At 40.1% G+C, this 15,611-nt stretch overlaps 1 protein-coding gene across 1 annotated transcript; it reads right to left on the reverse strand.

Moving 5' to 3' along the window:
- Positions 1 to 9,699: 9,699 nt before the first annotated feature.
- Positions 9,700 to 10,749, reverse strand: LOC145114077 (glutathione S-transferase T3-like). Its single transcript, XM_079050086.1, has one exon. It carries the CDS (start codon positions 10,747 to 10,749, stop codon positions 9,700 to 9,702), a length of 1,050 nt encoding a protein of 349 aa, XP_078906212.1.
- Between the last annotated feature and the right edge of the window lie 4,862 nt (positions 10,750 to 15,611).

A 15,611-nucleotide genomic window follows, 5' to 3' on the forward strand; every position in this document is an offset into this window, starting at 1 on the left:
CCTCCTCAGTATGCTCAAATACCTACTCATACGTGTCTGCTCAGTCGACACGTGCTCAGGGCAAAACAACGCCCTCTCATGAAACATCCTCGTAATCACTGTCACAGACTCAGTTCCCTGCTTGAGGGACAAGAACTCCTGGGCTAGACGTTCCCTCTCCACAGGGGGAACATACTCATCTCGAAACATCATGGTGAACCTCTCCCAAGTCACCACAGTAAGCTCTGCCGTAGTGAAGTCTGCCGTCACAAACTTCCACCAGTCCTTCGCTCCCAAGCGAAGCTGGTTCAGCGCAAACCGAACCCTCAGATGCTCTGGACACGAGCAGGTGTAGAAGCATCCCTCGATATCAGAAATCCACCTCATCGTAGCAATCGGGTCCTGTGTCCCATCAAACTCTGGTGGCTTCGTGTTGCTGAACTCTCGATACAGCAACGAGTCACCCCCCTGCGGCCTGGCAGCAGCGACGGTTGCGGTGGCCGCAGCAACAACAACATCAGTAAGAGCAGCATACCGCTCATCAAAAGTCTTGATCAGCATGGTCTTAATAGACCCGAACATCTCTGGTATCTCGGCTCAAATGGCCGCAGCCACCTCCTCGTGGATCAACCTACGGATCTCCTCATCACTGGTACCACTGGTACCACTGCCTCCTGGGTGGTGGCGCGTCCCAACCATGGTGTCTCTGAAATACAACACAAAAGTAATCAGAGATTCGCTCGAGTATACTCGCACTCGATACTCCACCCTACTTGTTCCCTAGTACCCAAAAGATTCTTACTTGGACTGCGCACTGACCCGGTGTTTTCAGTAGTACGGGCCCTATACTACCGACCACACCACATCATCATTCACCCCAAGTCCTCCTCCTTCGATCCCAGATTACAAGTACTCTACATCTCATAGGCTACCCTTCGGTAGACCTCTCATAAGCTCCTCACTGCTACCTACTCACAATCAAGCATCTTATAGCAGTAGAAATCTCCCTAGGCTAAGGCATCACAAATCAGGTCACTCTAGTCCTAATATGAGTACTTATCCTACTCTAGCATGCATAGCATATCACATAATATCTCATAACACATAATGTAAGGATATTCTGGGAAATCACCGTTCGGGCGCTGGCTGATCGTACACACTGCTCCGTTCTACCTTTCTCAAAATCTTTTATTCTCTTAGAAAAATTGCTTCTTTTATGAAAAATTTCCTCAAATACTCAGTTTGAGTTCAGATACGCCCGAAGGTGCATCCGAGTCCCTCAAACCAAGGTTCTGATACCAACTTGTAACAACGTAAATTTCCAAAACAAGTTTTCATTTTTAAAACATACTTTTATTCATAAAATATCATAGTAATCCAATGTATCACATGTTATCACAATAAACAAATCCCAAGATCTTCAAATACATAAATCCTATCAGTGTGTACGGATCATGCCGGCGCCTTCCCACGGTCCTCGCTAGTACCTGAAACACATGACACAACAACTTTAAGCATAAATGCTTAGTGAGTTCCCCAAAATACCACATACAACACATACGCCACTCGAGGCTACAGTACAACCCTCCGGTCGATTTGTCTCAGCGGGACCCTCCAGTCCCGTAGCTCGTTGGACCCTCTGGTCCGGTCATAGCTCGTCCGACCCTTCGGTCCAGTCTGTGTCGTTGGACCCTTCGGTCCGGTCTATATCGTTGGGCCCTTCGGTCCGGTCTATATCGTTGGACCCTCCGGTCCGGTCTATACAACACATAGCATACATAACACAATGCACATAATCTCATATATACACATAGCATACAAGACCCTCTGGTCCACACATAAATACCACTCTAGGTAATGTATAGTGAGAAGACTCACCTCGGGTATCTCGGATGATCTCGCACACGAATATACTGATCTAGCCCCCGCCTAATCACATACACAATATCGTCAAATAAATAATGGCTCTCAAAGGCTAGATTAAATCCCCTTCTACGATCCCTCAGAAGGGTAAAAGACCATTTTACCCCTCCTTGACCCAAAAGTCCAAATGTTGACCAAAACCCTAAAAGTCAACGAAAGTCAACGGTCAAACTTTGACCCGACTCGTCGAGTGCACAATGGGCGAACTCATCGAGTCCATGCGGGTCCTTTGAATCCTTCTAGCCTCTCTTGGTTCGTCGAGTCATCCCTCCACTCGACAAGTTACACCTGTCACGAATCGCGGGGCAACCCCGACTCGACTCGTCGAGTACACTAATGGACTCGGCGAGTCCCATCCATGACAACACTGAAATGACCTTCTCAGGTCAGATCTGCTCCTCTAACCTATAGATCTGACCTTCCCAAACACGATAATCACATAAAGGTTTGAACTTTAGGACCATGCATCACACTATCACCTCTATATGCCAAAATAACCCTCAATATGATAACCTAAGCCCCAAACTCATAAAGGATTGCATAAAGCTGGAGAATAGGGACTCTCTGGACCTCTCAAGGTCCAGATCTGTGACATCCCCTAATTTCTCAGCCAGAAAAGACCGATTTAATTTATGCTTTTTAAAATAAAATCAGAGAAATCTTTTCAAAAGATGTTGCGGAATTGGTCCCTAAACAACATATGATAAAAGTTTATCAAAACCCTTCATTGAGAAGGTATATATTTTCCATATATATCAAAACCTCGGGATGTCATGTTCCGATACAGATCAAAAGCATAAACAAGACATTATAAGCCTTACTACAGTTATTTACAACTACTGGCCTATAATCCAAAAATCTCACGTCATCCTCCGACTATGCTCGGGTTCCACTACCTGTAATCATAAAAAAACTGAGTGGGTCAGGCTTGGGAGCCTGGTGAGCATATAGGGTTTTCAACCCACAATAATAATAAACTTATTAAGTTCACCAATCAACAATAACCCTGATTACCCGTTCCCGTTATCCTCACTTTACGTCCCTAAACACTTTTCACAAGGGACCTAGCCTAAAGAATATCATCGGGATGGACACTACTGCTAAGGGGTTTCCTCAGCCATACATGTCCTAAAGGCAACCATGAGGGGGATGGAGTACAACGAATGAACACTCTAGTCCATTAACACCTACAGGTTGCGGACCTGCTAATGTTTCCCACTGGACTGTCTAGAAAGTCCGTGGTCGTCATCCAAACTCCGCTAGATGACTGAATCACAAATCACATCGAGGCCTCTCATTACTTTTATTTTATCACACATCACTATCTACCCATGTTCTACCCAACATATTTGTAGATAAAAATACTTATACAGTTTAAAACTTGTATAAAACATCAACTCAACAGTCACCTCAAATAAACAATTAATATATTTGCACATATCAAGTATTATAAGGTAAATACTTCATATCTATGTGTAAAATGAAAGTGACTATACACTCACATGTTTTGATGAAAATCGAGCAGCAATTCGTTTCCTAAAACGTTCATTTCTAATAAAACCGAGAGTTTTATTGAGAAACCGGGCTCTGCAAAGGTCGGGCTTCGAAACCGAAAAGATAAATTTTCCGGGCTTCACGGGCTCTTCGTGGCGTTTTCCGGGGCTTATAATCTATACCGGGGCTTTGGGGAATGTTAAGATGAAGAAAATATGAAGAAAGGGGTGAAAGATGGCAAAATTCCAAATCTACCCGAGAAGGCTCGCAGGACCCTTCTATTTATAGGGGTCCGAAGTCGGTTCTGGTGGTGGGGTCCGCAGGCGAGGGTGCGCAGGTGGCTGCACGTGCGAAGGCCTCGGTGGCAGCTGCTGATTGGACAGAGGTCTAGTGGTCCATCAGCGAGGCTCGGAGGCTAAGGGGTGCGAGGCTCGGTCCAGCTGCGAGCTTCGGATTGGGCCTCCCTTCGGTCGAATCAGAATCCAACACGCAGCTACTGTTCATGCGAGGGAAGGCGACACGTGGCTTCGCATGACTCACCAATTTCGGACATGTGGCACTCTTTCAGCGAAGGTGACGTGGCAAAACGTGACTATGCGAATTTTCTCGATTTTCGCGCCAAAACTTCTAAAATCCATAACTTTCGCATACGAACTCCGTTTTTGACGTTCTTTATATGCACGCGTAGGTAAAACTACGCTCTACAACTTTCGTTTAGACTTCGTCGGCTAATTTTGACTTTAATTTTTATATTATTATTTTTAACAGACCGGGACAGGAATTCCGTTAAAAATTCATAACTTCTTCATCCGACGTCCGTTTTTGTCAGACTTTTTACCGTTGTGCTACTATTTACGAGATCTTAGATTCTCGTTTAGGTCGTGTCGGCTAAAAATCACTCGATCTAAAATTCGAGTTTTTAGCTGTCTACTGCTAAGCTGAAACTTCGAAAAATCATAACTTCCTCATACGAAGTCAGATTTGGGCGTTCTTTTTATACTTACTCTCGGTTTAACGAACACTACAAGTTTCGTTTAGATCACTAAGGCCAAAAAGTAGTTTATCGAAAACTCACTTTTTACGACATTCGGCCCCGTGCCGGTTTGTCGCGAAACTTCGACAGGTCATAACTTCTTCGTTATAACTCGGATTTCGGCATTCTTTATATATCTGTAATCCTTGTCACGCCCACTAAAAGTTTCTTAATAGATATCGGCTTTATCTAAAATTTAATTTTTGACGCTCATTTTTATTCTTAATTAATTAAGCCCTAATAATTAAGCATAAAACACATAATTCACATAATATTCACATAATTCCTTTTCATTTCTTCAAAATGAGTTACAAAGGTTAACCTAGACTATAATGTCAATATAAATGCCTAGCCTAGAAACACGGGCATTACAAGATCTAACAACCATTTCACCTTGGGACCTCACACTCTCCAGATTTAAGCTAAATAAGGCATAAAGAAGCCCTAGGTTCAACCAAATCAACAAAATACGAGAATAAGCATAGATTCATACCTCCAACAGCTTCCTCTGATCAAATGGAAGTAGATTCAAGCTCCCCAACCCGCCTAGCTTGACCTTCCTCCTTCCTTCTTGCTAAAATCCACAAGAAATGGTGAACAATGGCCTCCTTTCTCACTCACAAGGCTCACAGATGCTCTGGTACTCTCAAGGACGAAGGTAGCCGCAATTAAGGGCCATAAGGTCCTTTAAATAGGGAACATGCCCGGGGATTTAGGGTTTCAACCCACAGCGCGGACTCGTCGAGTCCACCCTTTCCGACTCGTCGAGTCCGTTCATTAATCCAGTCAGCATTCGCGGTCCTACTCGACGAGTCCACGACCCAACTCGTCGAGTCCCTCTCTTTTACTCAAAATAAATGATCAAACATAATACCTAGAAATTCGGATGTTACACCCGTGTTCGTTGGCGATAGAGACTCGCAACGGACACTCTAGCTCGCCTACTGGCACTCTGAACTCCCTACTAAATGTCTAGGATACAAAAGACCGACTCGCCCCCGAGTGAAATAAAACCAATGCAGGTAAGGAGTTCACTAGAAACGTACCTAATCACAGGTACAACAGGTAAACATACATCAGATATAGTAAATGAGATAAAGGATAGAAACATACCCGCAACCACATCCGGTGCTGCCTTGGCCTCCTCGGCCGTAAGCTGAAATGCGCGTCCCTGAGCCTTCGGAGGCTCTGCTCTACCCTGCCTCCCATTGGTAATCCTCAACGTAGCCGGCGCAGGAGCCTGTGCCAGCTTGGCAGCAAGTAGTGGACAGTTGGCCCTCATGTGGCCAACCTGATCGCAATGATAGCATAACCTCATACCCTGAACTGGGACTGCCTAGCGACAGTCCTTCGCGTAATTCCCCTCCTTGCCACACCTGTGGTACCCACTACCAGCTCGACACATACCAGAATGACCCTTGCCACACTTCCCACAACTGCGGCTCTGCTGACCCCCGGTCCTAGTATCAGCGGTCTTAGACCGCTTAGGCGTCGGCTGAGACGGTGCCGGGGCCTGCCGCTGCTCTCTCAACTGCAGCTTAATCTCCAACTCCCGCCGTCTGGCGGCCTCCTGCAACTCTATAAGAGTATCACATCGCTGGGTAGACACAAACTGACGGATATCCATCTTGAGCATGCTCAGATAACGGGTCATCTGAGCTTACTCTGAAGCAAACTCCGGGCAAAACATCGCCCTCTCAATGAACATACGGGTGATCTCCGTCACCGACTCCCCATCCTGTCTCAAACTCAGAAACTCATGTGTCAAACGTTCCCGCTCAACCCGCTGAATGTAACGGGCGCGGAACATGTCCCTGAACTGCTCCCAAGTAACAACAGCTCTCTGATCATCTGTGTACGACCCAGTCGCAAGTTTCCACCAGTCCTTGGCCTCGGACCTAAGCAGGTTCAGAGCACACCTGACTTTCTGGTCAGTAGGACATGAGAAGGTGAAGAAACACCCCTCCACATCTGAAATCCATCTCATAGCCGTGATGGGATCCTGCGTCCCATCAAAAGTAGGGGGCTTCATGTTATCGAAGTCCCTGTACTGAAAGCCTCTACCAACTCCTCCCCCTGCCGCTGATACAGCTGATGCAGCTGCTGCGGCAGCTGTCTCTGCAAGGGCTTCATTACGCTCATCAAAGTACTCCACCATGGTGGTCTTAATCGACCCGAACATCTACGGCAACTGTGCCCGGAACGCAGCAACAACCTCATCATGCAGGATCTCTCGAATCCTGGCATCCAACTCCTCTGTACCCATCTGCACCCCCGGCTCAGGTGCTGTTGGCCCCTCCTGGCCTCTGTCCCTGATCCTAATCCCGAACCGGATCCAGCCACAAAGCGCCTCGTCATTACTATTCTGAAACATACCACAAGATATCTCATAACTGGCCTTCCGGCCTCACACAACCCACACATCCATGAAACTTCCACCAACCCCGCAGCGCTAGTGTGTGCTAGCCATACATAACGCTGGACCCTATAGACTTTCGAATATCCAATCCTACCCTAAGCTCCCAATCAAACAAGAACAGAACATAAGGCTAAATCAAACATTCTCAGGCTATAAGATCTTAATTATGTATAACCGTGATGCATACACTAAGCAACTACAGTAATGATGTCAATCTCATATAAAGGAAACCCTAGGCTAGCAGGCATCATGTAATCAGGCAATTCTATCATGCAATTCCTGAAGATCCCTAGCCTAGTGCTAACATGTTGTTCTAACATATCTCATAATCAAATAACTTGTATGGTATTTTGGGGTCTACTTACTGGCTTCGGCTGATCGTACACCTTGCATCCTCCTTTACTTATTTTGAAAACCTTTTTGAAAAGTCATTTTGAAAATCCTTTCCTCGATTTGAGACTGGAGTTACACGAGTGTCCCTCCAATTCACTCAAACCAAGGCTCTGATGCCAACTTGTAACACCCAAAAATTTAAGCCAATTTAAACTTTTAAAAACATTTCAAACCATTAAAAATCATTACGGCTTTGTTTTCAAAGTACATAATATTAGAGTTTTGCCAGAACCATAGACAAAACATGAGGAGCTGTACGATCACGCCTTCGCCTTAATCCAACAAAAGTTTCCAACTTTACTCCCAAGGATCATCCATGAGGCTACAAACTCAAACCCTAAGTCCTTTAAGGAAGGTCTTGACGCATTAAGCCCTTAAACTCTCATTTCAACGTCCCAACACACATATCTGATGTCTAAGGGTGGACAAATCACGTAAAGTTTCTAACTTTACATCCATGCATGCTTGAAACTTTCTCTACGGTCCATTTTAGGCTTTATAATGAACATATGCCAAGCATGGGACATTGGTACCAATAAAGCTTGCAACTTTAAGCTTCAAGAGGTCATTTAGGGGTCAAATCTGCCCTAACAACCCCTGGAATCCTCTTCTCCTTGGATAACTCGGTCAAAGACCCAAAACAAAGCCAAAACTACAAGAGATGAGATCTAATAAGCTATATGTCAATGTTATGACTTTATACCTTCAAGATGTAGCCTTTGACGTAGGGTTTCTGGATCCAAGATTACTCCTCCAAGCTTGATGTTTCTCTCTTCAACGCTTCCTTCAAAGATCTCCAACAATCACTCTAAAACTCACAAAACTCAAGGAACAAGTGGAAAAACAATCCAGGGTTTCTTCTGGACAAGGGAGGCTGGTAAGGAGGCCAACCGTAGAAGTTAAGTCCTTTAAATAGGGTGCAATACCCAAAAAATTAGGGTTTTCTCTTCCAGCGCCAACTCGTCGAGTTGGACCTCCCCAACTTGTCGATTTGATCTTCAAAACGCGCGTGCCACATATTTCCAACACGTCGAGTTTATGCCTTAAACTCGACGAGTTGACCTTTAGAAATAAGGTTTTATTTCCATAATCAACCTTCTAAATTTCGGGTGTTACAGTCAAAAGTAATAGAGACGAACAAAGATGCTTTCATTCTTGGATTTGCTCACATCAAGGCATATCTTGATAGTTATTATGAGTATTTGGCTATCACTGATATAGATCTTGCGTTAGCTGTCAACAAGACTTCAAAAGTGCCACAGTCGTTGCTAAAAGGAAGAATGAACATTGATAAATTTGATGATGGTGAGATCATTCATCAACCATTTCGTGTGGTTTCTCAAGGAAAGAATAAGAAGGGGGAGCTAACCAAGTTTTTGTTTCAAGTAACTAACATTGAGAGGTACACAAACTCTCATTTCACAAATCTCCTAATTCGAATCAACAATTGCAAAAAGAATGATAATGAAGACAAGGCAGAGATTAGAAAGATCATTCTATGGTACATGGAGATTCACAGGGAGCTTTTGTAGACACTAAAGATAATAGTTTGAAGTTTCGACTATTCTTACTAAGGGGGAGATTGTAGGGTCGAAAGTAGATAGTGAGAATCGAAAGTTGTATCTTTCATTATGTGTCTATAGGTCTCGAAAGTTGAGCACTTTCGATATGTTATCTATTTACAAGACATTATGGTTTCGATACGTCATGTATAGTCCTTGTATTTTTTGTACATCTATTGTACCCTATAAATAGGATAAGTACTTAGGTCAGAGTTAGAGAATTATGGTATCACATTTTGTGATCTCATTTTTGTACTCATCAGACGTGAAATTGAGTCAAACAGATTTTATTTAAATCTGTGACTTGTGTTGTTTTTTTCTTAATGAATTGATTCGTTCATCATTTTTAACACACTACAAATTTATTAAAAATATCATATTTTTCATATGCTTTAATCATTTGAAATATTATAATAATCGTTACTTTTTCTATTGGAATGTAACATTTATAAAATATTTAAATATATATCACATCCTATTTTTTATTTTCCGATGACATTTAAGGATGTAAACCTACAACGAAGTGAGATCTTCACACCCATGCTTATTACACTTTCTAAGACCGGAGGGTGTGTGATGAGAGTTTCCTTCATTTTTTGTGGGTCACACCACCCTTTCCCTCACTTTCCTTTCCCTCACCTAAAACCCAAGAAATTGGTGGAAAGGGTTTCCCTCACTATTTTTTTTTAAATAAAATTAATTGATTTTTATGATTTATAATTTTTAAATTAAAAATAACCAAAAAAAATTAATTAAAAAGAAAATGCATTTCATTAATTAAAATAAAAATTACAATAAACCTAAAATTTTAAAAACTAGAAAAATAAAAAAATAAAAAAATAAAAAAATAAAAAAAACAAACAAACAAACAAAAAATCAAACAAGCCAATAACGATCTACGAAAAATATTTTTTCAGAATTTTTTCCCTCTTCTTCATCACGAGCTCGAGAGCCCGTCCCGAGAGATGATCAGTGTTTTCCATCAAAAACTTCATATCCTCCATTTCTTGTCTCTCCGCTCGCTCCTTCTTCCTTGCTTCTTCTTTTTCTTTGTCGAACGCCAAACGTTCGGAGAAATTAAGATTATATCGATCAAACGCCGCTGTTATTTTCCGCATTTCGTCAACGTCCATGCTGAAATCCGATGCACCCGAAGAAGTCCCTTTTCCCTTCCTCTTTGCTTTGTCCCTACCCATTGGGCGGAAAATTTCTTCTAGCTCGAGTTCGTCATCCTGATTTAAATCTAGACCGACCCGAGCATCGGAGGAGGTTGTGTAACCACTAGAGCCCGTTTTCGTTCGCTTTGATTGTTGGACTCCAAAAATAAAATCTTGCTCGTATTTTTTCCACCTAGGACATCGGACCAATATTTTCCAACAATCGTGCCACATGAATGGTTTTCCGACTTCCTCAAGGTAAAATTGCAAAGCTTCTTGAAGTATTTGTTCGTCGCCTTGGCCGCTTTTTCGTTGGGTTTTTAGGTTGTTGTACAACCCGTTTATTTTTGAAACCCCCTTTGCTATTTCTTGAAACTTCGAATTTATTTGATGTTTCGTACGGTAGTCGTCACCTTTTTCTAGCTCCTCTCGAAACCGTTCTAAAATGCGAAACCAAAAATGGTCTCCCGATTGTGCGTTTCCATGAATCGAATCTTCAGAAATGTCGGCCCAAGCTTTTACCAAAACTAACTCTTCGTGTGGAAGCCATGTTGTGGGATTTTGTCTTCCCGGTTGTGCGACACCATTGTGCGCTTGTTGTTTTCCTTTGCGTCGTTGTGGGGGTGGTGTGGGTTGAGTTTCGGGAACCATCTCTTCTTCTTCTGAGTCATCAAACTCATCGACAAATTGGAATTGTTGTTGGGTTTGGGTTTGAGTTTCGGTTTGGGTTTGGATTTGAGGTTGATTTGACGATTGTTGATCCGGAAAAACAACAAAGTTTGAAAACATTTGCGGCGTAACATTTGGAACTTGGATCGGGGTAATAATGTCTAACATTTTGATATTGAAATTGTAATGAAGATTGAATGGGAGCATGGACTTGGGGGCGATAAACTCCTTGTGATGATGAATCGATAGTAAAAATGTTTCGAGTAGGGATGTTTAAACTCGAACCATGACTTTTCTTCCTTCGATCGGAAGTTGGGGTTTGATTGTCGGGATTCAAAATTTTTTTTTTTGAGAAGAAAATAGAGAGAATAGAGGGTTTGTTTGAATGTTGATTGAAGGTAAATAGTTGGGTATTTATAATTGTTTAAAAAAGTAAAAAAAAAACTGACTTTTAATGCATATATCCGTTAGTAAAAAAAAGAATTTTTTTTACCGTTAAACAACGGTTAATTCAAAAAAAAATCCGACCAATAATCGACGGAGAGAGAACGCGGTAAACCCTCCCCTCTCCGGTTCCCGCACCGACGGTCCGGTGTTCCGTCGTGCGCGAATAGTCCCGCTCCTCTTTCCCGCGATGATTCCGTCCGGCCTAATGACATAAAACTTGTATTTTCCATTCCACTATTCTGAATGAAATTTGGTTTATAAATTTTAGTAAAACAATGTTTAATTTAAAAATATATTTTTTTATTAGAATAAAGTTAGTCTTATCAAAAAGAGAATCAATTTTGATAAATATTTTTTTAGCTTTTAACTCTCTCACAATTTCCTTTTTAATTGAACCAAATCTACATTTGTTTAAGTAATCATAACCGAAATTTAAAATAGTAATTAAGAAAAATATTAAACCAACAATATATATATCGATCAAACAAAAATAATATAAAACGAATAACTAAAAGACGAATCTTTTTGATCATTCCACATTCTAAAAAATGATGACATGCATATTTACAACCAACAAACAAAAATCTAGAAATACGAAATGACGTCTTCAATGCTTACTTCTTGTTGGAAGCATCTCTACCCTTTGTTCGAATCATCAATAAAATCTACATAATTTATAGATCAATTTTCTATAGTAAAGTAGAAGGTTAAATAATTAAGCTACAAAACTGTACATACGTTAACAATTGTTACAACCAATTTATAAAAGAATTAAAAGATGGCAAACTGAAACACATAAAATCACAAATTGGTAAAAATCAATTTTGTTCCAAAAAAATAGACTTACCATAACATTTTCTACTTTCATATGTTTTCTTTATTATCTCTTATAAGTTCAAAGGTAGTGATTTATACAGAATATTTTTTAGCTGTTTATAACAAGTTATATTTTATACAGTTGTACGCTACAATACAATCATTTAAAATTTAAATTATGTATTGCTAAAAAGTGTTGTGTACAAATCACTGTCCTAAGTTTAAACTAACAAAATTAACCAATTACCATATTCATACCTCTTATTTTCTATGCCCTTCTTTTTTCTTCGATTGAAATGAAAAAAAAAAAAAAAAAGTTTTTTCACCTTTGTATGTAATCCATTCTAAAAATAACCAAAAAGATAAGAGATTAAAGTGAAAAAACGTACAAAACACAGAAAAAGAAGTAGAAATGACATAAAAGCTTTTATAGTTTGGAAAAACTATTGAGATAATTACCTTCATAAGCCTGTATTTCTGTTCATACGACTTTTCATTCATAAAAAATCATAAAAAAAATCAAAAACCATTTGTCGTGCCGTCTCGAAATTGGGTTCTGAATTTGACTACAAAGATGGCATTTGGATCTTTAATCTACTACATCATTTCCAACTTCTCCTTCTATCCAACTTTCATTTGATGTAAATCATTATACTTTATATCACAATTACAAACATAAATGGAACAACTTAGAGTAGGAAGGGTAGAACATTTGCTTTGATACGTCGGGCCCTCCTACTGTTTTATAGGAAAACCCCACATTTTTCCTACACTAATAAATAGAACATAAACTATATTTCAAATATCGAAAGATTAAAATCAAAACATGAGAAGAGAAAATAAAACCCAAACCGGGTTCTTCATCAAATGTCACCATCTGCTCATGATTTTGCATAAAGCTACATTAATAAAAATCAATAGAATCAACCTAAAAATCAAAATCAAAACACTGACAAATAATTAGATGAGACAATATATATCTTCTTAATAACCCATTCACTTAATCGTAATGCTTAATTTAAAAAAAAATATAATGAACTGGTGCTCAAGCAAGGAATAGTAAGGGAAAAAAAGTTAGGTCAAGATTTCCAAAATGCCGGTGACAGGAGTGATGGTGGCAATGGCCATAGTGGGGCAAACTAGTGGGAGCGTCGGTGGCAAATAGGAAGATCAACAATGATTGTTTAGAGATAGACAACGGCGAAAGAGCATATAGGGCATGTGTATACACTACAAGAAATACGGGCATTAGCGGCGACACAAGCTATTAGCGGCGACACAAGCTATACAGTGTCGATCCGCGTCAAATGAACCCTGTCTGTTCGATCTGCTTTTCATCCAGCGGTGGGAAATGAGGAAAAAGGGCGCTATCTTTTCCCTCCAGGGGTGTCGCCGCTAAAACCCTAGTGTCGTCGCTAAAACCCACGCGTCGCCGCTAATACGCGTCCCGGATAACCCCCCCCCCCCCACTGCATCATTTTCCTGTTCGTTCTACTTCCTTACAATCCTCCAGCGATTACCGACGACTGCACCACGTCACCTCGTCCGACGACCTCGTTTGCGCCACAGGACTCGTCTCCGACAACCATTACCGTCGGCCACCAGTGGAGCTCCATTATTACCGGCGACCACACTCATTTCCGACGACAAAAGTTCGATTCAAGGTCCGATTCCTCCCCTTTCTATTCAACTTATGTTTTGGAGTTTTCCTTACTAGTTTTAAGTGTTTAATTTAAGGTTTTTGGAACCCTTGTCGGAAAATCTAGTTCTGCCGGATCTGTTGCTGGAATTGTTGCCGGAAAATTGGATTTCCTACCAGAAAATCTCTAAATTACACTAGCACAGGTTCTTTTTCATGACTTTTGAAATTATATATTTGATTTGTATGTTTTTGTGTGTTATTTGTATGGTTATTATTTGGAATTTGGAATTCTTACCGGAATTGTCGTCGTAATTGTTTTTGTGTGTTATTTGTATGTGTATTATTTGTGTTTGTGTATGTGTATGAGTTTTGAAATTATATATGTGATTTGCATGTATGGAAAAATGAAAAAAATTAGGTTGCTATAGTAGAAAAATAAGTATGATGCTATAATGAATATGTGTAGGAAAATGTTTATGTGTATTTGTATGTATAATGTCTGTATTTATGTATGTAATGTGTGAAAAACAAAATGTGTATATTACAAAGAGTAATTTTCAAATCAAATTTAATATTTATGTGGTATTTTAGTTTTAAAATTATTCATAATCATAAACTGTTTTGTAAAACTATTTAATTAAATTTTCTATTATTAATTTAGATATTAAATATAGTTATAAGAAATATAGTTATTCATAATCATAAATTGTTTTGTGACTAACTTTTATTCATATTGTATTTCTATATTGTACATCTTTTAATTTTACAGGCTACAAATGAGGTTTACGTGGGCGATATTTTTTGTTATGATGGTCGATGTTATGGGCCTTGGTCAAGGAGGTGATGGAGCTGGGGATCCACCACCTCCAGGAGGCTTTGGTCGCGGGCAGCATGAACAGGATGGTAAGTTTTATTATGATATATTTATTAGCTAGTTTTATTAATTTATTATAAGTTATCGTGACTAATATTTTTAATTGTATTTTTTCAGTCGAGCTTCCAAAGAAAAGAAGGGGCTTGTCAAACAAATATAGAGCTAGGAAAGTGGATAAGGGCAAACAAGGGAAAGACCGTGGATTTGAATTTCGATAAGGAGATCACATATTCCCCTGTCGGGAATCCTGCCAATTGGTTCACACATGAAATTGGGAGGTACTTGTAGAACAACGTCCCTTTCAACATATCTGGTTGGGACAATGTTTCCCCCCGTTAAGGAATGCGACAGTTGTGCATCTAAAGGTAACTTGGATAATATTTTAAGTTTAGTTGTGATTGTTATTTAATTAACTAAATTTTTTGTATTTGTAGAATAAGTTTGATTTGGATAAGATTAACTTGGATCCGGAGCGTGCACAATTGTTGTGGAGCATTGATTCGAGTCTTGCAAAAGTGTACAGAGGCCGAAAAAGTAAAGCCCATTCTTATTTAAGGAAATCGGGGGGCCTGCAGATATCCCAATGACACTAAACAACCCCCCCCCCCCCCCCCAACGATATGTCACCAGAAAATTGGGCGAAGGCAGTCGAACATTTTCAATCGCCCGAATTTTTAAGGCGTTCGGCATCAAACAAAGAAGTCCGTGCAAAACAACTAGTTGTAAACAGAGGGGGGTCGAGCTCGTAAAATAATGCATGCTTCAAAGAAGTAAGTTATGATATATTTAAATGTTTATTTAAAGTATAATTAATCTAATTTTTTATGTTAAATAGGATATCACTCGAATCGAAGCATTCTGTAAGGCTAATTCCAATCGCCAAGGGGTGTTTTATAGTCCTGCAGTCGAGCAACAATACGTAACTGGTTAATTTGTATTTTCATATAAGTGTTTATATCGTCAATGGTATTTAGTAATCTAATTTTTATGATGTTGATCATTTTTTGAAAATACAGAATGCTTTACTTCAGGAGATCAATCAACAAACCCAAACTTCTTCTTCAGCAAGCGGTCTAACGCCAAGTGATACAAAAAAATGTATTGAAAAAATATTGGATGTTCGACGCGGACATATTAAAGGCATTGGGCGTAAACCTCCTACCGTTGTGTCTATGTACGATCAGGAACAACCAATGACACAAG

This window comes from Lactuca virosa, chromosome 5, assembly GCF_052849685.1.
Source record: "Lactuca virosa cultivar CGN04683 chromosome 5, Lactuca_virosa_CGN04683_v6, whole genome shotgun sequence".
NCBI classification, from domain to species: domain Eukaryota; kingdom Viridiplantae; phylum Streptophyta; class Magnoliopsida; order Asterales; family Asteraceae; genus Lactuca; species Lactuca virosa.

Excerpts from the sequence above, each read along its gene's own strand:
- LOC145114077 (XM_079050086.1), bottom strand. The coding sequence starts at position 10,749 with ATGTTTTCAAACTTTGTTGTTTTTCCGGATCAACAATCGTCAAATCAA.